The 23,813-nt window shown below is 35.6% G+C and overlaps 1 protein-coding gene across 3 annotated transcripts in view; it reads right to left on the reverse strand.

The window, feature by feature from the left end:
• Tmem144 (transmembrane protein 144) overlaps window positions 1-20,157 on the reverse strand; it is a 33,184-nt gene extending 13,027 nt beyond the window's left edge. The window contains exons 1-8 of one of the 3 annotated variants that reach the window (XM_005330933.5): window positions 19,909-20,155; window positions 17,023-17,192; window positions 14,656-14,778; window positions 13,065-13,164; window positions 11,115-11,195; window positions 7,247-7,328; window positions 3,578-3,654; window positions 1,138-1,256 (exon numbers count right to left, since the gene is read on the reverse strand). In XM_005330933.5, the coding sequence (XP_005330990.1) occupies window positions 1,138-1,256; window positions 3,578-3,654; window positions 7,247-7,328; window positions 11,115-11,195; window positions 13,065-13,164; window positions 14,656-14,778; window positions 17,023-17,131 (691 nt within the window). In that variant the 5' untranslated portion in view covers window positions 17,132-17,192; window positions 19,909-20,155. Of the gene's footprint in view, window positions 1-1,137; window positions 1,257-3,577; window positions 3,655-7,246; window positions 7,329-11,114; window positions 11,196-13,064; window positions 13,165-14,655; window positions 14,779-17,022; window positions 17,193-19,908 lie in introns of those variants that run through there. The other 2 variants (XM_078021956.1, XM_078021957.1) reach the window with 2 other exon arrangements.
• Between the last annotated feature and the right edge of the window lie 3,656 nt (window positions 20,158-23,813).

Consider the following 23,813-nt stretch of genomic DNA (forward strand, 5'->3'; position numbering starts at 1 on the left):
TTTCCCTTCTCTTTTAATTTATCCTAGGTTATCCTATTTTTATTAGTTTTCATCCTTCAAAAATGAAAAGAATACAAATATGAAAAAGTATTTGTATAATACCTTAGCAAGAAAGACAGAAGTCAATAAAACGGCTGAGTACTGTATATGAGGCTAAATATAAAAAGGAAGAAGGAAAACGGTGGCATCTACCCAAAGGCTGTGTGCTCTGTTCAAGTCAAGTTCAAATCTCTGCTTCTTCATTAACCTTTCCCTCATGACTTGTGCTCTCCAAACTTCTCCCTTATCTGAACACAGGTCATGTTAATTTTCTGTACCATATGATCTAGAATTTTATTTCACTCGTGTTTTAATTCCCTTATCATTTCATGGGCGTAAGGCATGTTTCAGTGTGATTACAGAACCCCAGAGTACATCCTCTTTCCTCTCCTCCTGAGCCTGTTCAAGGCTATCGCATACGGTGTTGAGTTTACCCCTGAGAGATTAATTTTACCATTAAATAGTGAGATATTATCAGGAAGCATTATGTTGAGCCTTTCAATCTACCACCCTGTGCTTGAAAAAATAATATCTTCTGACTCAATAGACTGTACTTTGACCTTTACTTGATTTAAAAGTATTATGTACCACACTTTAGCCTTTTCTAAAAAAAGCAAAAGAATACATATTTTTTCCAGCGATCCTTTAAATGGAAAATATCACCAAATCTTGCCGGAAAGCCAAAAATGATGTGCTAAGATCCCAGTCGTTGAAATGAAGCCTGACTACAGCTGATTCTATTTGTATGTTAAAGATCACATGAAAATACTCTCAGTCCTTTATTACTTTAGTCTTCAGGACTTTTCTAAATCACCATTCACAAGTGAAAAAGTAAGGGGCTGGGTTGTGGCTCAGGGGTCAGTGCTTGCTTGGCACATGTGAGGCACCGGGTTCGATTCTCAGCACCACATAAAAGTAAATATATGAAATAAAGGTATTGTGTCCAACTACAACTAAAAAAATGTTAAAAAAACCAAGTGAAAAAGTAAGATCAAATATACATACCAACATATACTATATCACATTGCTTTTCATATTCTTAAGACAAGTAGGTATCAATGAGTTTGCTTATAAAGTAAAATAACATTGTATTCTCACCATACTGGCTTGCCCCTGCATATATGCTGTCATTTCTTTTGCTGTGGTCCTTAATATAAATGATTGGCACAAATGTAGACCCATAGAGTATTCCAGATATCACTGCAAGACTGCAGCCCCTTCGGAAACAAAGATAATTCACCATGAATCTCGGGCCAGAGCAATATTGCTGACAAACACACAAATTGAATCATAAGTAAAGCAAGCTTCAAAATGCAGATCACAAGGCCTTTAGCAGAAATCACACATCTATCTCAAGCTCTGTGATTGGCAGAAGTCAAAGGAGTATCCTGCAGTATTAAGTGGCATGAGCACCAGGACAGGCATAGTCTGCTGTCTAATTTTGGAAGTACATGAATTGCCAAAGTCAGAGTGGATTATTGCTCTAAGCTGTCATTACACACCATAAGATGGGAAGAATTTTGCTTCCATTGTATTGTACAGTCTACTTAAATAAAGTTGACTCTTCAATTAAATTATGAGCCATTTATGGACAGACACTATGCCTGATGCATCTTTTAAAAACACAGTATAATATCCAGCACAGGACTATGATAGACAAAGTACTAAGTACGTTTTTGTTGAAAACAACTCTTGAGACCCACAGACTTGTTTATGCATTCTTTGACTATGGCATGGTCAAGGGGGAAGTGCTGACTTAGTCCAATAATCTGGATATTTCAGGTAAAATATTCCCTTTTTATAAGGAGAAAATCTTTCATATTAAGCACTGGAGTCATGCTAATTTCTCAGAATTGGGCCTTGTATCCACAAAGCAGAGATTGCCAGTGATTTTGGGGGAGAGGTGATTATTATTTTGCAATAATCCCTTTAACTTAATATAAACGGTAATAACATGAAACAGGAAATTTAGGCAAAAATGATTCCCTCCTAAGCCTAAAATCAAATTCTTATTCAATTTTAATACTTCTTAATTAAGGAATCAATATAATTGATCTCCTTAAGGTAAAGGAAAAAAACAAACCAAAACAAAAAAATCATTAAGGATTTTTTTTTTTTTCTCACACTGGAAATCCCTGAGCCATGTGAGAAATGGTTTTCATGAAGAAATGGTTTTCATGTCCCCAAAACAAATAAGACGTAAACCAGGCCTGCTTAGTTATAAGACAATTAAAAATCTTATTTCTTTAACAAATATCCCCTTAAGTGGGGGAAGATGATTCATGAAAAACAAAAATAAAAACAAAAAACCAAACATTTGAAAATATTTGAAAAAATGTTTATTTGAAGATTTCATACTGTGGCAAAAATAGCAACATATTTATTTCTTTTACAGCTTGCTTATTTGTTCATTCTTTTATTCATTTAATTTTTTAACTGTTTATTTCTGCTTATTTTCACTATGAAGATAGTATATATACAATTAAAAGCAAAGCTTTAGACTGGGGATGGAGCTTGGGGATAGAATGCTTGCCTAGCATGAACAAGGCCCTGAGTTTGATGCCCAGCATCTCACACACAAACACACACACACACACACACACATTTATATATACATATATAAACAAATATATATGTACATACACACACATATCATTCATATATATATACATACACATACATATATAGTTTTTTTCTTTTGGTAAAAGGGATTGAACCCAGGGGCACCAAACTACTAAGCCACATTTTATTTTTTATTTTGAGACAGGGTTTTGCTGATTTGCTTAGGGCCTTGCTACATTGCTGAGGCTGGCTTTGAACTTGTGATCCTCCTGCCTCAGCCTTTTCAAGCCACTGGAATTACATGCAGAAGCCAGTGTACACAAAGTTCGAAGCAGCCATGAATTGTAAAACACAAGCTGTATATTGTTACATATTTTCATATGTTTTTGTCAGTCCAAAAATTAAGAAAAAAACAAGCAAACATAAATCTCATAAAACCTTACACTTAAAATAAAACAGTTTTATGTGGAACCTAATTCTCTGAGTCCTTGTGATCAACACAGTGAGGGTAGGACTCACATAGACACAAAATATCACATTATAATTGACAACAATATCTTGGTATTTTGAAACTGTCTAACACATGAGTGTGGGGTGGGCATCCTGGGCACTGCTGTACTAGAGAAGTGTATTGCCCTAACTTGATCATCATCACTGAGAATACAATTGATACATTGCACCATTACACTATCCTGTTTTAACTTTTGGCTCATAGTCTTGAAACATGAGGTGGACTTTGTCACCTGCTTATCATGTGGACTTTGTCACCTGCAATGCCAAAACTCCCTGAAGCAGCTGAGCTCATGGGCCTCTGTATCTAAAATCCAGCAGGGGACAAAGAAAACCTCACTCCAAGGAACTAGAAGTCAAAGCTTGTGTTATCTCCTTCTTGAACTCAAAGGAATCTCTCTTTACTCTGGCTACCCTGCTTTAACCAGATATGAGACAGAATAATAAAGAAGTAACCTCTCCTTACACTATGCGGTGGTATACTGTAGGAAGTTTATCCACCCAGGAATTATCAGGACAGGGATCTTGAGCTGTGTTGATCGCCTATTGAAAACATTGGCAGAAACCAAAACAAAAGAACATTCAAGTCATAATTGCTCTGGTGACAAAAAGATTTCCAGTGATTTCCTTTCCTCTCTCAAACATACCTTAAAATATGAACATGCTATCCACACATTTTGATAGCTTGAGTTCATTTCTTTCTGATTCTGTCCCCTCTTTCATTCAAGAATGGTTTGGAAGTTGGCAAGTTCTCCACTGACATTTTTCACAGGATAATGTGTGGCTATTTTGATACAGCTATTGAAACTAACAAAGGTCATTAACTCTTGTGGTTCATTTGTAATATTTCAACAACCTGTAAAGAAATAGGAGCCAAGAAAAACTTAGACTCCTAATATGGAATGCCTAAACTCAGTAAGTTTGTTTATTTCAATTTTAGGAACTGAATCAGTTAATAAAATATTTCAAGGAATGTTTCAAAATTAGTCTCGTATTCTAAAACAGGAAAAATTATGAGCAAATTCATAGTAATACTTCTACTATTGACTGTAATTTTTTTTCTTTCTTAAACTCAAAGTGTCCTTGATGCTGTATCTACACTTTTGTATGAGATAAGAAACTAGGTTTGAATTCTTTGTCATGAGCTAACAAAGTTTTGCTTTCTGACTGAAAGGGCTCAGAACTCATGGCTGCATACTAACCCATTCTGCTCATTATGTGTCTTTAGACTTAGCTTGTTCATATCTTTCCTCCTTGTGTAGGAAAATCTACTTAGCCTTCTATGTATCTTTAGCAAATTCTATTTCTATTACTGTATTACTTTATTCCTCTGTTTGAAGGTTGGTTGGTTATCAGGGTCCTTAATGGGCAACAAACACTAGGAACCTCCCATATTAAGTCGTCCATTCCCCCTGAAACACATCCCTGATTACAGATGCTTACAGATTAATAAACCTCTTCTCTCTTATGCTTAAGTAAATTATTAGTCAACTTTAGTGCCATACCAGTCATTTTAGTTGATAAATGTTTAACAGGAGATTAAGAAGAAAAGATTTATTTTGAAGTAAGGAATAGAAGCAGCATCTTTCAGGGCAGGTGTGGGGCACTGGACTCTGGGCCAATGGCAGGAAATCCCTGAGACACAGGAGATGAGTTTCCAGGTTCATGGCAGGGCTTGGCCCTACAATAACTTCTTTAATATATAGCCAGTGATACACGCATCAGGTCTCTTAAAAAGGATGTTCCTGTTTGACTCAGATTTGCTCTTCCAGACTAATTTAGATTTGTCAATTTCAGAAGAGTGACTTCTTATATATTTTTTGTCTCTGTCTTTATGTGGAACCAGATAATAGAAGAGAAATGGGAAGAATAATTAAGTGTCATTTCTCCTTTCACATGATACCGTTGACTTGTTCATTGGTTTCCTCTGCTCTATTCCTTCTTCAAGACCTCCTCCACCCTGCTGCTTTTATTTTCCTCTTTTTTAATGTGTTCTTTTTAGATATACCTGACAGTGGAGTGTATTTTAACATATCATACATATGTGGAGTACAACGAGCCATTCTTATGGTTGTACAAGATGTGGAGTTACGCTGGTCATGTGTTCATATATGAACAGAGGAAAGTTATGCCTGATTCATCCTACCAATTTTCCTATTCCCATACCCCTCCCTTCCCTTCATTCCCCTTTGTCTACTCTTTTGAACTTCTATTCTTCCCTCCCATCCCTTGCTTATTGTGTGTTAGCATCCACGTATTAGAGATAACATTTGGCCTTTGGTTTTTGGGGACTGGCTTATTTCACTTAGCATGATAGTAGCCAGTTCTATCCATTTACTGGAAAATGCCATAATTTCATTCTTCTTGGAGACTGAGTAATATTTCATTGTGTATATATACCACATTTTCTTTATCCAAATTGGTTCCATAGCTTGGCTCTTGTGAATTGAGCTCCTTTAAATATTAATGTGGCCACATCACTAAAGTACTCTGATTTTAAGTCTCTGTGGTATATGCTGAGGCGTGGAATAACTGGACTAATGGTGGTTCCATTCCAAATTTCCTGAGGAATCGCCATACTGCTTTTTGTAGGGATTTCACCAGTTTGCAGTCCCACCAGCAATGTATGGATGTACATTTTTCCCCACATCTTCACCAACATTTATTGTTACTTATATTCTTTATGATTACCATTCTGACTGGAATGAGATGGAAATTCAGTGTAGTTTTAATTTGTATTTCTCTAATTGCTAGAGATGTTGAAGATTTTTTTTTTTTTTTTTTTGGTACTGGGGATTGAACTCAGGGACACTTCCAAGCTACATCCTTATCCCTATTTTGTATTTTATTTAGAGACAGAGTCTTACTGAGTTGCTTTATGTTTTCTTCCTATCTTGATTTCACTTTTACTGAGGCATGCTTTGAACTTGTGATCCTCCTGTCTCACCCTTCCTAGCTGCTGGGATTACAGATGTGTGCCACTGTGCCCAGCTGGAACATTTTTTCATACATTTTTTGACCATTCATGTTTCGTCTTCTGTGAAGTGCCTGTTTGATTTCTTTGCCCATTTATTGACTGGTTATTATTATTAATAATCATCATATTGGTGTTGAGTTCTTTGTATATCCTGGAGATTAATGCTATATCTGAGGTGCAGGTGGAAAAGATTTTCTCCCATTCTGTAGGGTCTCTCTTCACACTTGATTATTTCCTTTGCACTGGAGCTTTTTAGTTTGAATCCATCCATTTATTGATTCTTGATTTTACTTCTTTTGCTTTAGGAGTCTTGTTGAGGAATTTAGTTCTTAAGCCAATATGATAGAGATTTGGGCATACTTTTTCTTCTAGCAGGCGTGGGGTCTCTGGTCTAATGCATAGTTACTTGATCCGCTTTGGGTTGAATTTTGTGTAGGATAAGAGATAAGGATTCAATTTCATTCTGCTACATATGGATTCCAAGTTTTCCCAGCACCATTTGTTGAAGAGGCTACCTTTTATCCAATGTATATTTATGGCAGCTTTGTTTAGTATGAGATAATTGTATTTATGTAAGGTTTGTCTCTGTGTCTTCTATTTTGTAAAATTGGTCTTTATGTCTGTTTTGGTGCCAATACCATGCTGTTTTTGTAACTATAGTTCTGTAGTATAATTTAAGGTCTGGTATTGTGATACCTCTGCATCACTTTTCTTGCTAGGGATTGCTTTGGCTATTCTGTACCTTTTATTTTTTCCAAATGAATTTCATGTTTGCCTTTTCTATTTCTACTAGAAACATCATTGTAATTTTATTAGGAATTGCATTAAATCTACCCCACTGCTTTTTAAAGTTTTATTTATATTCCTCTGCAGAATTTAGGGCTTCCTTATTGTACAAGTTCATAAATCATCCTAAAATATGGGGATGCATGCATACATCTCCTAGTAGACATCTAACATTCATAAAATAAATAAACCTCTGTGCTTACTGAGGAACTTTAGTTATATTGATTGCCTGCGGGCACAGACCTAGTCACAATAAGTAAGCTCTTTCATGCAACCATGAATGAAAAGAAAACTCTACCTCCTCATCTGTATTTCAAATTTGCTGTTTTCCTTCTATCTTGTTTCAAATCAGTTGTCTCTACTGAGACTCACCTGCTCTGTCATTAGTGGGGTGGTGTCCATGGAACATGTGCCATTTGATATTTCACTTTTGATGAATAAGAATATGAAGGCGCTGTAAAGAAAACACATTTAGTGATATTTATCATAACACGTGTCCACATTAAGCTGCCTTTTAAGCAAAAAAACACACTTTAAATCTTTAACTACCTATGATATGAACACAACTTCCAAATTGCCACTGCAGTCGTCCTGCCATTTCTTTAGAACTGCCTTTCTATCTGATATCTCTCCTTTTGTTTTCTCCTTTCACGTCCCTATCATAATGCACTCTCGACCCACATCTAGTGGTAGACTTAGTATTGAACTGTATTCAATAAGCATTTATTAATCATCTATTATGTTTAAAACATGTTTTGGAAAAGTCTGATGATAATGTGAAAGGGTTGTTGTACATGTATAATAATGGATCTTGCTTCTTTCAGGATCTCATAGTTCAACATGCTGATGGGAGGCATGTGGCTAGAATTAAAAGATGCACAAGGTATTGTGCTTTTGTGGCAGCTCCAGTGGTTTCCAGCAAGTGCTAGCTCAAGGCAGAAGCAATTGATCCAGCAATGCCTGTTGGGCTGTGCTCTCCTTCCCTGTTTTGCTCCATGGGGTCAACAATACCTTCTATTAAATACTCTGTTATTTAAAATTCCTAGTGTGGCTGGATGCAGTGGTGCATGCCTATGATTCTAGTGGCTCTGGAGACTGAGGTAGAAAGATTTCAAGTTCAAATCCAGCCTTAGCAACTTAGCAAGGCCCTAAGCAACTCAGTGAGACTCTCTCTCTAAATAAAATACAAAAAAGGGGATGTGGCTCTGTGGTTAGGTGCCTCTGAATTTAATCCTTTGCACCTAAATAAATAAATAAATGAATAAAAAAATATCTAGTGTGGTATTTAGTTATACAGGTTTTCACAGAAGGAAAATATAAAGCTAGAAATTATCTATCCAATCTTTTAAAGATTGAATGGTACAGAGGATCCAAACAGTTGTTTTAATTTTAAACAGAAAAGCAACACTCTAAACCAGTGGAACCATATTCCAAGTTTCTTTACACACATCATGAAGCTCCAAGTTTATCCAATAAATATTCTTCACAAAAAACTGATTTAAATGAGTTAAAGTAATGAAATGACAGATTCTTAAAATTCCTCCCTGAAGAGAAACATAGTTGGGGTCCTAGAGACCCCACAGGAAGAGATCATTACATGGATTCAGATCTGAGCCAAGCTACAAGAGTTCTCAAGTACATTGTCTAGTGTAACATAAATTTGATCAGAGTAATGCTACAATTAGGCTTCCCCCTGCCCCTCTGCAGTACTGGGGATTAAACCTGGGGTGCTTTATCACTAAACTTTCTATTTTCAATTTTTTTAAAAAATTTGAGACAGGGTCTTGCTAAGTTGCTGAGACTGGTTTAGAACTTGTGATTCTCCTGCCTCAGTCTCTTGAGTTTCTGGGATTACAGCCATGCACCACCGTGCCAGGCTATAGTGAGGATATTAAATGTTTCCCAGAAGCCCATGTGTTATTGGCTTGGTCCCTAGCCTGTGGTAGGGGAGGTGGTGGAGGAAGTTAGCTCATTGGAGGCTTCCCTGGAAGGAGACTTTGGGAACTGGCCCCTTCTTTTCTCTCTTGGGCCATGAGGTGAGCACCTTTGCTCCCCACCAAGTTACTTTGCCTCACCACAAACCCCAAAGCAACAGGGCCAATTAACCATGGATTGAAACCTCCAAATTCATGGGCCAAAATAAACTTTCTCTTTCCAAGCTGAAAATCTCAAGTGTGATTTGTTTAAGTAACAGAAAGCTAACAGAATTATTAAAAAAAATAGTGATCAAAATGAAAACTGCCTAACATAAATGAGCATTAACTATGGTACTTGATATTTTCAAAGCATTTAGCATATTTTATTTCATTTAATCCTCAAAATGTCTCATAAGATTGGTTTTATTATTATTATTATTATTATTATTATTATTATTATTATTAATGAAGAAACCAAGACTTGGAGAAATGAAATGATTTGGCCAAGGTCACACAGGAAGAGTGGTAAAACATAAATAATTAATTTGTAATCTTAGAAAATGCATTCTTTCTACAGGAAAAAGAAACATTGAGAGAACAATCCTTAATAGACTGGGTAAACTAGGCTTAGATTACCATTAAGTTAAAACTAAGGCATGCTACATTACAATTTTAGGGTGCAAAGAAATTGCTTTTGAGAGAGCTATTCAAATGTAGAATATTGTAAAAAAGTCGTACAAAATACATAAAATAGCCTCTAACCAAAAAGTGTCCAGAATATACTACTTTAGAATAATCCACATTATTTCTCCTCTAGTTGCCCTAGGACTACTCTCTAAGGCAACATTTCAATGACAAAGAGATTGTTCCTGAATGTGGCTGGGGAAAAGCCATCATTGCTGGTGGAAGGGAAATATACTGTTCTTTCCCTGAAGACTAAAAATGTACTAAAATCTTTCTAGGCTGTGCTATTCATTTTGTGAAGACTGACAGGGAATATAAATGGAGTCTGGAGAGGATGGGGACTGAATTTAAGGTGACCTAATTCCTGTTAGAATTTTCTTGAACAAACACCACCATGTAGAGAATCAGATTCATTTTTATCCTCACTCATATAGTATGTATGACTAGACACAGATATATCCAAAAATAGGTATCCAAAAGAGCATGGGTTTTCCCAGGAGAGACAGTGATTATCTAGTTAGGTTAAGAAGAATGAGTGAGAAGTCAGAAATAGACACTGGCAACAGAGTGAGTACTGTAGGCCCCTTTATCCAAGGTTTTGTTTTCCAAAGTTTCATTTACTTGTGGTCAACCCTGGTCTGAAAATATTAAATGGAAACTTCTAGAAACAAACAATTCATAACCTTTAAATTGTGCATAATTCTGAGTAGCATGATAAAATCTCATGTCGTATCATCATGTCAAGGCCTGGGCCATAACCCATTCCTTTGTCAATGTATCCATGCTGTATATGCTACTCACCAATTGGTCACTTAGTAGTTGTCTTGGTTATCAAACTGATTATCATGGTATTGCAGTGCTTTATTCAAGTATCCCCTTTTTTGCTTAGTAGTGGCCCCAATACACAAAGTACTGGTGTGGGCAAATCAGATATACCAAAGAGAAACTGTAAATTGCTTCCTTTAGGTATAAAGGCAAAAGTTCTCAACTTTGAAAGGAAAGAAAAATCATTGTGAGCTGAAGTTGCTAAGATCCATGGTAAGAGACTGTGAAGAAGAGAAATTTATGATAGTTTTTCTGTCGCACCTCAAATTGCAAAAGAATGGTCACAGTGTGTGATAAATGCATAGTTAAGATGGAGAAGGCATTAAATTATAGAGTTTGGTACTATCTGCAGTTTTTGGCATCCACTTGGACTTTGGGACATATTCCCCTTGAATGAATTAGGACTATATAATAAACAGAAGAGAGAATCAATAACTATTTCAGGGCATCAGGAAGCCAGCATTTATTTATATAGCATGTTTGAATTAGCAGTATACTTTAATATACCTTGATTGTAATTTATGAGCTATGTATTCTGATTTTCTATAAATTATAGATAACAGAACTGAGCTTCAAATAACTTAAGTGACTTTCTCAGTGTCTCCACTACTGATAGCTACTGATGGTGTTATTGAATTCAGACCTAGTATTTTTGTACTCTAAAACTGGTTTGTCATTATAAATGAAGAATATGAAGGAAAAAATCCTGCAGATTTTATTAAATGTAGGCTCAAAAATAGTAAACACATCAGGATCCTTAAAAAGCAGTTCAAACGTTTGAAAGAATAGCTAAAACATTAGAAATGGCTATGTACCTTACTATTGAGAGCCCAGCTCCAATATAATTTAGCAGAGGTTTTGGTACTTCTTCTGCATCCATTCCAAACCAGCCAAACCTGGAAATTCAGAGAGTCATATCAAATTAGATATTGTTGACCTGTTGTACCATATTTTTTAAGGTCATAGATGGGGGGCCAGATCCTAGGTTCAAACTCTAGCCCTTATTCTTACTAACTCTAACTTTGGACAATTTTCCATGTTAAAAGTGGGGAAACAATCGTACTTCTAGGTTTGTTATAAACATTAAATGGGTTACCATATGTAAAAGTACTACTTGTAAGTGTCCCTTTTCTATTAAAACTTAATAAGGAGAAAACAAATAGTTCAAGTGAATAACTAAATACTAATTAATTGGCTGCAATTTTGTATACTATTTAGCTTTTTTTTTTGCATGCTTAATATTGAACCAAGGGCTTTGAGCATGCTAGGCAAGCACTCTATCACTAAGCTACACCCAAGCCCTTGTATAGTGTCAGAAACATATTTTTAAATAACTTGGTTAAAACTTCTATTCTTTGCAATCACTTTAAATTCTTCTTTTTCTTTTTCCCCTCATGCCTTTACACTATGGTGTTCATCACGAAGAATTACTGAGAACCATATAGAGGCAAGGGATAAGGAGGCAAGAAGCAGCAGAAAGTAGTTATTTGTAAAAAGTTCAGGTGGTAATGGGAAAGAATAAGAAAGAATGTACCCAGTGGAGGTTAGTAAATTAGTTTGCTTTCCTGGTTTGAGGTGGTAATAATGCTTTTGACTGCAAGGGGAGCCCACATTGTAAGGTGAGAGCAACATTCTTCATTCTGCTCATTTCCCCAAATTTGTCTTGAGTGTGCACATTAATGTAGACCAAGGGCAGTTAGACTGGTCCATGCACGCTGTATGATAGGGAAGCCATCAGTCATCTATGACTACTGAGCACTTGAAATGTGGCTAGTACAACTGAGAAATTTAATGGTTGCTTTTCTCAATGTTTAACTCATAGCCTGTGGATTCAATAAAAATAGACTGTGGCTACTCTGTTGGGCAGCACTATTCTAGAATTAGGGTTTGCAAACTTTTTCTTAAAGGGCCAGAGTTAGAGTTTCAGACTTCCTAGGTTTGAGGTTCTCTTGCTTTGCAAGCAGCCATAGAGACAGAAGCTATGGCCCACGCCTGTAATCCTAGCAGCTCTGGAGCCTGAGGCAGGAGGATCACAAGTTCAAAGCCAACCTCAGCAACTCAGCAAACCCCTAAACAACTTAGTGAGACCCTGTCTCAAAAACAAAAAAACAAACAAAAAACAAAACAACAACAACAAAAATGAGGCTGGGTTAAGTGCCCCTGGATTCAATCCCTGGTACCAAAAAACCAAAAACCAAAAGCCAAACAAACAAACAAACAAAACAACACCCCCCCAAAAAACCCCAAAACTAGTCACAGTTAATATTAAATGGATGGGTATGGAAAAGCAGGAGAGCAGTTCACAGATTACAGATCTGCTGTAAGGGAAGAATATGTGGTTTAGAATTGGAAAGCTGGGTTTGAATCCTGGCTTACTAGTCTGTGACCTGCATGACTCAACCTCTTTGAGGATCAGCTCTCTTATAGCACTTAACTTGCATAATTATGAAAATAAAATGAGGATGATGCATATAACATTTTTAGTTAATTGTCAGGTAACAGGAAGAGGAAATAAACATTCAGTTTTCCTTCTCCCACTTTTTTCCTAGATATAATTCTTTCAATATTTTTGTTTTTTTGGCTATATCTTGATCAAGTATCTAGATAATTTACTAAGAACTTAAAATAATTAAATGTGACATTTTTTAAATTTCTGTGAGAATAAGAATCATATGCTATTCTTCTCAGCAAGCCCAATCCTTAGCACTTGTCTTACATTGGGTATGGGTGAAGGGAATCTTAGTTGAAAAGTTGACTTGTATTACCTTGAGCTTGCCCAGCCAGTTATAGCATTAAATGATCCCCAGATTAGGATTCCAAGGCCTAAACCAATGGTTTTGATAATTGGGACCACAGCAACGTTCCCTGTAGATGCAATACACAGAAAAAAAATTGTTATTTTTCAATATATAAAATAAATTTATAAATTAGTGTTTATTTATATCTAAAATTAGTGTTTATAAATAACTTCAACTGAAGTGCATGGGGTTTATATAAATTTGGTAAAGGATATTTCTTCATTTTAAAATAAGATAACTACTTTTTTAGCATTAAATTTACAATTATGATTGATCAAAGAACTAGACTTAGGGGAAAATCCCATGAAGACATTGAATTAGCTTCTTGCCTAACTGTATAGATGTTCTTCATCCTTAACAAGGGTTTCTATTTCAGGGCTCTTTGTAAAAGATGTAAATGATAAAACTACAGTTCTCCTTGAATTCATCTGGGGCCAACCACTGGAGAAGCCTTGACTCCAATATAGCCTCAGAATCTACTCTTCTACCTTCATGGACTTGTCTTCCAGGTTTCCACATTCACTTTCATTGACTTTTCTTCTAAATCTCCCAATTTATTACCTTGTGCTCTTAAGGGTCACTCAGGGCCAAATCCATGATTGCTTTTTACCAGTTCTTAACCCCTCATTAGCATGGCCTCAGCCCTGCGGTCTCGCCTCCTTCTTATAAGATTTTCCTTTTTGGATATCCAAGATTCCTTCAATTCCTGGTTATTCTCCTGTATCTCTCTAGTTCTTTCCAGCTGTTCTTTCTCATCATGCCTTCTGGATTAAGTGCCTCCTGCAGATTTCACTTGGAACATGCTCTTCTTGCTATTATCTATGTTCTTCATTGGGTAATGCACCTAATTTCATGATTTCAGTTGTCAACCAGAGACACATACTCCCAGCATGACAGCTCCAGCCTATACCTGTTTGAGTGTGAAGTGTTATGCTGATAAGTTTGCAGCTAGATGTTCTATTGATGAAACGTTAGGATTTTCAAATTCAGAAGGTTCCAAGTTAACTCCATCATTTTCCCTTCCAAATATTTCTTTCTGTTTCCTCATGTATCAATAACAGCATCCTCCTAATCAACTATAATAAAGCCCTACATCATCAATTCCTCCCTTTTCTCAGTGGTCCATATCCTATCAGTTGCTATGACTTGTACTATCCCAATCTGTAACATATCCCCGAATTTGGCTCTTCCCCACTGACTCCCAGTGGAATCTGCTGAGTAAATATAAACACCTACTGAGGTTGTAAAAATCTGTAGGTTGGATGGATGCTTGCTTATGAGCACATAAGATAATAGATGAGATTTGCTTAAAAAGATTGAAATATTTGAAATAATAATTGTCTATCAAGAACTTAAAAATCATTGAAAGGAATAAATCAGGAAATGTTCACAAATATGTGTTGAATATTTAAAAGGAAGAAATTACATAGTTAATTTATATTACCTATGACTAAGTATTATAGAGAATTTCTGTTTGTGCTCTTTCTTCCCTTTGTGAGTTTGAGACGTGTTTTGATCATTATTAAATGATTATACAAAAGGTTACAACATACATTACCTGTTGCCCAGATGCAGCCCCCAAGCATTGCAAAAGGCCAAAACTTAGGGCATCGTAATATCAGATTGACTACCAAAGCAACCAACCAAATGGCAGCACAAAGAACCCACTGAAGAAACATTCCTGGAAACAAAAGAACTTGGTGTTAATGCTCCAACATGATTTGAGTGAATTTTTGCTTAGGAATATGGATGAGATAACACAGTAGGCATGGACACAGTTTACTAAACGTCTATGCAATAAGCACTTTGCACATTTCATTTTTACAAGTATTCTGCATTGTAATTAACACTAACTTAAAGAGAAAATAAATGCCAGATTAAACAATTTGTCCAAATAGCTGCTGGTTTGTAGATCTGAAATTTTAACACAGGTTGTTTGATGCTAAGCCTATACACAGTGCATTATGGCTTAATTCTTCTTCTTCTTCTTCTTTTTTTTTTTTTTTTAACCTATCAAACAAATCAGGAATTCTCAGTTACAGAATGCTGGCCAGACCAAGTCTGTAATTCCATTCAGATGTGACATTAAGAGCCATCCACCCAAAACATGGCATTAAGACTTTAGAGTAGCACACAGTGACTTAAAACTTTTTAGGAATGATTTGTGCCAACTCTGGGATAAAAATAAAGTCTTTTATGGCCCCCAACTGGTCTCATCTAGAGTCGAATGCCTGAGATAAGCCAGAAATTACAAATCTGAGAACAAGCCTTCTAGATCAGGACTGCTCTCCTTTGTAATGTTTTTAGCTGATATTTGCTGATGATCTGAAGATCACCTGATGATATGAGATGTATCTGTACCTCTCTGAAGCTGCTGCACCACCAAGGATTTAGGAATTAAAAAGATAAGGAAATAGTTGACAGCGAAAGAAAAAGTCAGTTATAACTCAACCTGTCACTTTTTTGACTTTGAGGATGATTTTTGCCTATTTCTATTTACCCTCACAGTGGAGGAGAGGGAAAAAATTGGCTTCTAAGACAACAAAGTAATATTACCAGATGAAAAGGAACTTCATTTTATAAATTCTTCACTTTACAAGTGGGAAACTAAAAATGAAAGATCTGAGAAGATTTGCCCAGGGCTGGGAGTGTATATAGCTCAACGGTAGAACATGTGCCATGTGTGAGGCCCTGGGTTCAATCTACGAAGCCCAAACAACTAACTAAATCACTAAATTAACTAATTAAATTTAAAGAAGTAGACTTGCCCAGAAGCACAAAGTTAATTGCAAGAAACCTAAAATCCAGGTCCTCTACTCTTCCCTCTCCCCCTCCCCCACTTTTTTTTTTTTTTTAAGTAGTTTCTATTCCTGTTTCAAGTCCAAATAAAAAGAGAAGAAAGACTCTGGAGGAAAAAGATTTGTAATCCTATGGTCTAGGCAGTATGAAGACATAAGAAATTAAGGAGATAAATGCTAACAGAAAGTTTCTTCCTAATAGATATTCCTCATTCCAATATCCTCAATTCCTTCTGGCTTCCATATGGAGGGTATTAAATAAAAATAACTCTGACTTTTCATTCTCTAAAATAAACATCACAGGCAGTTTTAAGATGACATGTGCATTACTAAATATCACTGCAAAGCCTTCAAAACTATGCAAAAACCATGCAATACAAACCACAGAGCTTTTTGGGAAAACGGGTTTTGGGGAAAGAATACTGGAAAACTTCATCAGCGATGTATCAAAAAAGAGTAGACCTAATGAGAATGACAGTTGTTTTTAACTGGTTAAATACGTGAATGCTGCAATAAATATAGCACTCGAAATTGAAAAAGACTGTAAGTTAGCTATAGAAGTAGCACTGGAAGATGAAATTACTGTGAAGTTGGTGAATAGAAGATTTTGCCTTCAGATGCATGTAGTGTGATGCATAACACATGGGGTGAACTGAGGAAGCTTAGGGGTTTGAAAAGTGTGTGTGTGTTTGTGAGTGTGTGTCTACATGTGCATGGATTTTGTTTAATACTACACATCTGTATTCATCTTGGTGCAGTTTTCTTTGTTCACCTAGTGTTTTCTCAGAGACAAAATTGCATATGAGCTAGAACAAAACTCCTGTTAGGCTCAACACTGTTCTGTAATACATCAATCATGTCGGAAATGTGTGTTTTCAAAACAAGTGTTATTAGAATTTACTGTGACTTTCTTCTTATGTACACATAGCAGATACTGTCTGAAAAGCTTTCCTGTTTTACCATAAAATCTTAAGGGTGATCCTATACTAACTCTCAGATAAACAGGTATGGATACTGTCAAATGATTTATGTTAATATTTTTCATTACTTTTTAGGTATAATTTTTTTAAAAAGACCCAAAAGATTTAAAAATAATTTTAGGTTAATAATGAAGAGAAAATAATTACCATCACCAGTATCATATTTTTTAAGTGGCACAAAGTTTGAGCCAAACAAAAGTACCGCTACAGAAGAGGAGAGGTAGCCAATGGCTAGATCTGTTCCATTATTGGTCATGGTTCCAGGAGTGCAAGAGAGGGCTGGTTCACTTTTGGCTCTATATGCTTTTCAAGAGTTTCTGAAATAAAAGAAATAAAAATGAAACAATCGAGAAGTGTTGAATCTCTGAACAAATTGTAATTAATACACAATATCATCAATCAAAAGTATGGACTCTAAAATAACTTCTTGAAGATGCTTAGAACATTATGCAGTTATATAATGTTCACATGCCACATGTACATTCATTAATTTTTTTCATTTATTCTTCCAACAAGTATGTTTTATCACTAACTTACAAGTTTAAAAATCCAACATTTTTTTTTTTTTGCAATTTAACTTCTTCTAAGATCTGGATGCAATTTTTATTATATGATATAAAAGATTCTTCTCTATAGGGAGACTAGTATAAGGGAAAGATTTGGGGGCTGGAACTTGGTTTACTTCAGTTGGTTGTTGTGACAATCAAATGCAAAAACACCTTCAAGGACTTCTAGAAAGCCTAAGTGCTTTCTAAGCAAAAGCTTTTGTTTTCTTTTCAACATCAGCTTCAGAGAACTTTAGGTTGTACTGCTGCTACAAACTCAGAATTCCCTAGGGGAAAAGGTACTTTTATTTTCATGAGTAATACACCCATTGTAAGTTTTAGTCTAAATAGTTCATGAATCTCAGTGGGTATATAATAGAGGTAGACTCTGTGCTGAGCATTTGGAAGGCAATGAGTTCCATCCTAGCACCGAGAAAAAAAAAAAAAATATATATATATATATATATATATATATATAAATGTCGTTCATGAACCTCTGTATCATTTTGACCTTTTAAAAAAAATAAACAGATAGAAGACATGCTTCAAGAATCTTGTAAAGTGAAAGATCAGCAGTGGTGTGTTGTGCAATAATATCAACGAGTTGAAGTGTATGAGTCAGCTACTTAGTTGTATGTGTTGTGCAATCCAGGAACCATTAGGCACATTCAAATAGCTAAATTTTCATTAAAATGAATTAAATCAAATAAAAGAGTGAAAAATTCAGTTCCTCAGCCACATCAACTACCTTTCAAGTGCTTAATAACTACATGTGACCATTAGCTACCCTACTGCACAGTGCAAGTTACAGAACTCTTCTATCACTGAAAAAAGTTCTAGTGTACAGCAGTGGTTCTCCTATGAAGAAAAGGACCCAAACTGCAAGAAACCAAGAGCCATTTTTTTAAAATAAGAAAACATTAGGAAAAGACCACTAAATACAATTCACCTTATTCAGCTGCATGAACTTCATGAAACACACACACACACACACACACACACACACACACACACACACTTTTATCAGTTTTTCACAATACCATTTTGCATTTGTATTCGTATATTGACCCTTTGGAATAACCTTGTGGAATACAATTCAAGATAATCCAGTTTTTCTTTTTTCTTCAAATTTAATATCTTGTTGATATGGATTGAATAAAAAAACACCTGAAATCAACTTTCCTTGTTATTTTATTTTTAAAAATAATAAATATTTAAAGATCCATGTAGTAGTTTTACTGATAGGCTCCAAGAAAGTTTAAGCCCTCGAAATGGCTCACAGGCATAAAGCTCAAGGGCCAAACAGGCAGAGCTGCCAAGATATGATATCAGAGCTAAGAAGGGTCAGAGAGATGGGAATTATCTGGGAAAGCTATCATGGGAGTAGAAAGACAGGATTAGGTGTTAGATAAGAATATTTTTTTCCATTTTAATTAAAAAGAAACAAAGCAAAACAAAATCTTTGTAAGTACGTTGATAAAAACAGATGACTAAACTTCAAAGACAGCAGATTATTTTATTGTCAGACAGCCTTACACCTCTCAGATTTCACCCTGAATTGAAAGAATAATTTGAAGTGCTAATCAGGGTGCATGAACTGCAATTTGACTGTTGCATGACCATTAATCAGTTATAACCCATATATAAATAAAGTTTATTGCATACAGCCTGTGATCTAATTTCAATGTGTATTGGTAATAATTTACTGTCTTTAAGAAAGAGTCTACCTCTTTCTAAATCAATGAAGGTTTTGTGAAAAAGAAAAGCACCATCACTTTTTTTTCTAGCACATTGCTCTCAATTGCTTTTAGTCCAAATCTGTTAAGTCTCAAACTATATTTATTTTGGTGCTGGATGGAATTTCTCTTTGTAATTTTACATTTACTTTTTTCCTTTTTAAAATTTTTATTATTTGATTTTCTAACTGGCACAAAACATAAAAATTGTACATATTCATCGGGTGTAAGGGGATATTTCCATCCATGTATTCATTGTATAATCTTAAATCACGTTAAAGATCTTTCTTCAAACCTTTATCATTTCTCCATGATAAAAACTTTCAAAATTTTTCCTTTTGTTTGAACTTTTAGTGAAACCAACATAATTTTATAATGTTCACTTTTAACGGTCTGTTTTATTAAACTGTATTCTTTTTTAAAATTTTACTACTTCATCTCACTTATTGGTAAATATTTTCCCCCTGCGTTTTCCCTACCAATTTAAACTTCTAATCATCCCCCTCCTTCTTTGTTAAATTAGTATTTGGTGGGTTCTGATCTATACTGCTTGTTCTGCTTCACAACATTTTCATTCTTAGTTTCATGCTAATTTCCTCAAATCTCCCGCAAGCCTTTGCTGATCTCTTGGTTAAAGTTAACAGTGTTTGCACGTATTTATTCTGAGCCTGGAGTTTTCTTTTAACCACCCCTCTGTTTTTTTTGAAAAGTCATTCCCGCCCCCGGCAACGCCACCCGGTCTCTGTACTCACCGCGTTGGGTTCCGGCTGCGCAGGGACTGAGTCCCACTGGGCGCCCTGAGCTCGACCCCTTCCCTGGCCCAGCCAACTCTCCCGGAGCTGCTTCCTGCTCTCACAGTTCCCTTCCCACCTCCTGCAGAACCGCGACTCCAGCACCTGCCTAGGGAGGCTTTCACAGGGCTGCAGGTTGGGACCGCCTTTTTTCCAGTGCGGGACTGGGGCGAACTGTCAGGTGACAGTTGAGGAGTCGTCAAGCCCTTTGTCAATCAACCAGCAAACCAGAAGAGTATTGAGTATAAAGATGTGATTGTTCAGAGAAGGCTGGGCATGTCACCCTAAGCTCACAGTGTTATTTGTGGTGTTTATGAATAAAAGAAAAGACTGGGGAATTTCACAAGATTGTAAAATATTACCCCCAATGAACATCAAAAAAAAAAAATAATCATCTAAACTATTGAGGTCACTAACATCTCCTGTGACACGAATTTCACTTGTAACCACTAATCTTTTCTAAATGCATTCAAACCATTGATTTGTATATTTATTTAACGTGTACTGAGTGATAGACGATTTATAGGACTTTCTAGGTTCTTAAGCTTGGTGGCATCATATTGCAATGACCAGGGAGGTGATGTGTGTGTGTGTGTGTGTGTGTGTGTTTCTTCTTCTTTTAATACGAATCTCATACCAGACCAACTAAAATAGAATCTCTAGGGGCGTGGCTCCAGAATCATTTCCTTTTAAAACTTCCTTCAGATGACATTAATGTGAAGCCAGGCTTGAGGATTATGTTCTATATTTATATGATGTTCTGTATTTTATTGTCTGTAAATTGCCTGAAGAATGGTTGAAAATGTTGACATCTCTACATAGATTTTTAAGAAACATTGCTTTAGTTCTCTATTGTCCAATATTTAAGTAGCCACTAGCAACATGTGGTTATTATTTAAATTATAAAAAAAAAGTAGAATAAAAAAATCCAGTAATTCACTTGCATTGGACACTTCAACTGCTAAAGCCATATATGCAGATTATAGGACATATTTCAATCTTGCAAAAGTTCTACTGGAAAGCATTGTTTTACACGGCGCCGGGAGTGTGTAGACAAAGTCCTAACTTCATGTAGGTTCCAGTTCAACAAAGGACACAGACATGAACTTCAAGTTCAAAAAGGGGAAGTACTAAGTTCTATACCAGTCTGAGTTTAAGGAAGTCCTGTTTGAAATTAAGTGATATTTAACTGAGACCAGCCAGTGGTTGTTGATGGTTATGCAGTTCACAAAAAAGAAAAACAAAACAAAATAAAACCAAAAAAACATTAAGGACCATTCGAAGATGAGATATCCTGGAGATTTTGCTTTCAATATTGCTCACAGTCATAAACTACAGTGTCATAAACTAAGCAGATTCGAAGTCAAAGGATTATTTCATTTTAGGTATTTAAAGAAGCTAAGACTTTTCCCTTAAATGAAAGGATTATTTAGCAGTTTAGAAAGATTTTGAAAAAATAACATCCCTTTAGCAGGCGGACACACTTACTTAGCACATCTCTGTTTGTTGTGCTTTGCAAATTGAAGTTTTGTTAAGCAAGTCTGTTGATGCCATTTCCCCAAAATTATGTGCTCATTTTGTTTCTATGGGTCACATTTTGGTAATTATCATAGTATTTCAAACTTTTTTTCTTTTTCTTTTGTACTGGGGATTGAAACCAGGGGCACTTAACCACTGAGCTACATTCCCAGACCTTATTTTATTTTTTATTTTAAGAAGGGTCTCCCTAAGTTGCTTAGGGCCTCACTAAGTTCCTGAGGCTGGCTTTGAACTTGTGATCCTCCTGCCTCAGTCTCCTGAGCCACTGGGTGGGATTCCTGGCATGTGCCATTGTGCCCAGAAAACTTCAATTTTTTTTCATTATTTGTGTATCTGTTATGAGATCACTGATCTGTGATCAGTGATCTTTGATGTAACTATTGTAATTGTTTTGGGGTACTATGAACTGCAACCATAGAACGCAGGAAGATTAATTGATAAATGTGTGTATTCTGACTGCTCCAGCATCTGACAGTTTCTCTCTTTGGACCTTCTTATTCCCAACAATATTGAAATTAAAGCACTTAATAACCCTGTAATTGCCTTCAAGTGTTCAAGCAAATATAAGAGTCACATGCCTCTCATTAAAAAAACAAACAAACAAAAACAAAAAGAAAAAACTAGAAGTAATTAAGCTTAGTGAGGAAGGCTGGTTGAAAGATCAGATAGGCTGAAAGCTAGGCCTATTGTGTCATACAGTAGAAAGTGAATGCAAAGGAAAAATAGTTGAAGGAAATTAGATGGGCTACTCCATTTGCATTTCTTCCTTTAAGAAGTGTTTCTTAGATCTTTTGCCAATTTTTAATTGAATTACTTATTGTGAAGTTTCATGAGTTCTTTATATGTTCTGGATTTTTAACATCTTTCAGATGAATAGTTAGAAAATATTTCCTCCCATTCTCTAGGTTGTTTCTATATTCTTTTATGTTCTTAGTTGTGCAGAAGCTTTTTAATTCAATGAAACCCCATTTGTCAAGTTTTGCTTCTGTTTCTTGTGCCTTTGGGGTCATCTCCAGTTAAACATTGCACTGAGGAAAGATTATTGTCTTGAAATATTTCCCCTGTCTTCTTCTAGTAGTTTCAGAATTTCAAGTTTTGCATTTAGATCTTCCATCTATTCTGAGTTGAATTTTATAAAAAAAAGTTCTCAGTATCTTTAAGTCATTGGAGAAATGCAAATCAACACTACAATGATATTTTATCTCATCCCAGTTAGAATGGTCTTTATAAAAAAAAGAAAATACTGCCAAGAATGTGGAGGAAAAAGAACTTTTATATGCAGTTGGGGGGAATATAAATGAATACAGCCACAGTGGATAATAGTATGGAGTTTACTCATAAAATTAAAAATAGAATTGCCATATGATCCAGGAATACCACTCCCAGGTATATATCTAAAGGAAATGAAATCAGCATACCAAAGAGATACCTGCATGTTCGTATTTATTGCAACACTATTCACAATAGCTAAGATAGGGATTCAGCCTTGTGCCCCTCAAGAGATGAATGAATAAGGAAAATGTGGTTTGTGTACCCAATGAAGTATTATTCAGCCACAGAGAAGAATCAAATCATGTCATTTGCAGGAAAATAAGTGGAACTGGAAGCCATCATGTTAAGTGAAATAACCCAGATACAGAAAGACAAGTACTACATGTTCTCTTTCATATATGGAAGCTAAAACAAAGTTGACCTTCAAGTATACTAGTGACTACTAGGAATTGGGAAGGGTGGAAGGGGGAGGGACTAGAGATAAGGCTTTGATCAGTTCATGCTATATGCATGTAAGAAATACCACACTGAATCCCATCCCAAAAAGAAAATTTAAAAAGTGCTGTTCCAGTGAAAAACAGAATGATAAAATGAAACAGCTTTATTGCTGATATGCAGACATTTTAGCCTCCATATTTTTTAAGTCTTGTTATTTTTAGTGGTCTAAAAATTCTAATAATTTTAGCTTTCTAAAATTCTAAAATTTCTGGTCTAATAATTTCAGCTTTCAAGTCTTATTATTTCAAGTCTTATTATTTTTAGTGGTCTAAAAATTCCCACAAGCCAAAGCCTAATTCAGAGAAAAGATCTCACTCTCTTCAAGTCTAGGAAGGCTGAGAAAGTTGAAAAGGTTGCAGAAGAAACATTGGAAGTTAGCAGAAGTTTGTTCCTGAAGTTTAACAAGTCATTTCCATTAAAAAACATTTGCAAGATGAGCAGAAGGGCTGAGGCAGAAGCTGCACCAAGTTATCTGGAAAATAAGAAAATCAATAAAGTTGGTTACACTAAACAACAGATTTTCAATGAAGACAAAACAGCCTTATCGTGGAAGAAGG

This window comes from Ictidomys tridecemlineatus, chromosome 9 (genome assembly GCF_052094955.1).
Source record: "Ictidomys tridecemlineatus isolate mIctTri1 chromosome 9, mIctTri1.hap1, whole genome shotgun sequence".
NCBI classification, from domain to species: Eukaryota; Metazoa; Chordata; class Mammalia; order Rodentia; family Sciuridae; genus Ictidomys; species Ictidomys tridecemlineatus.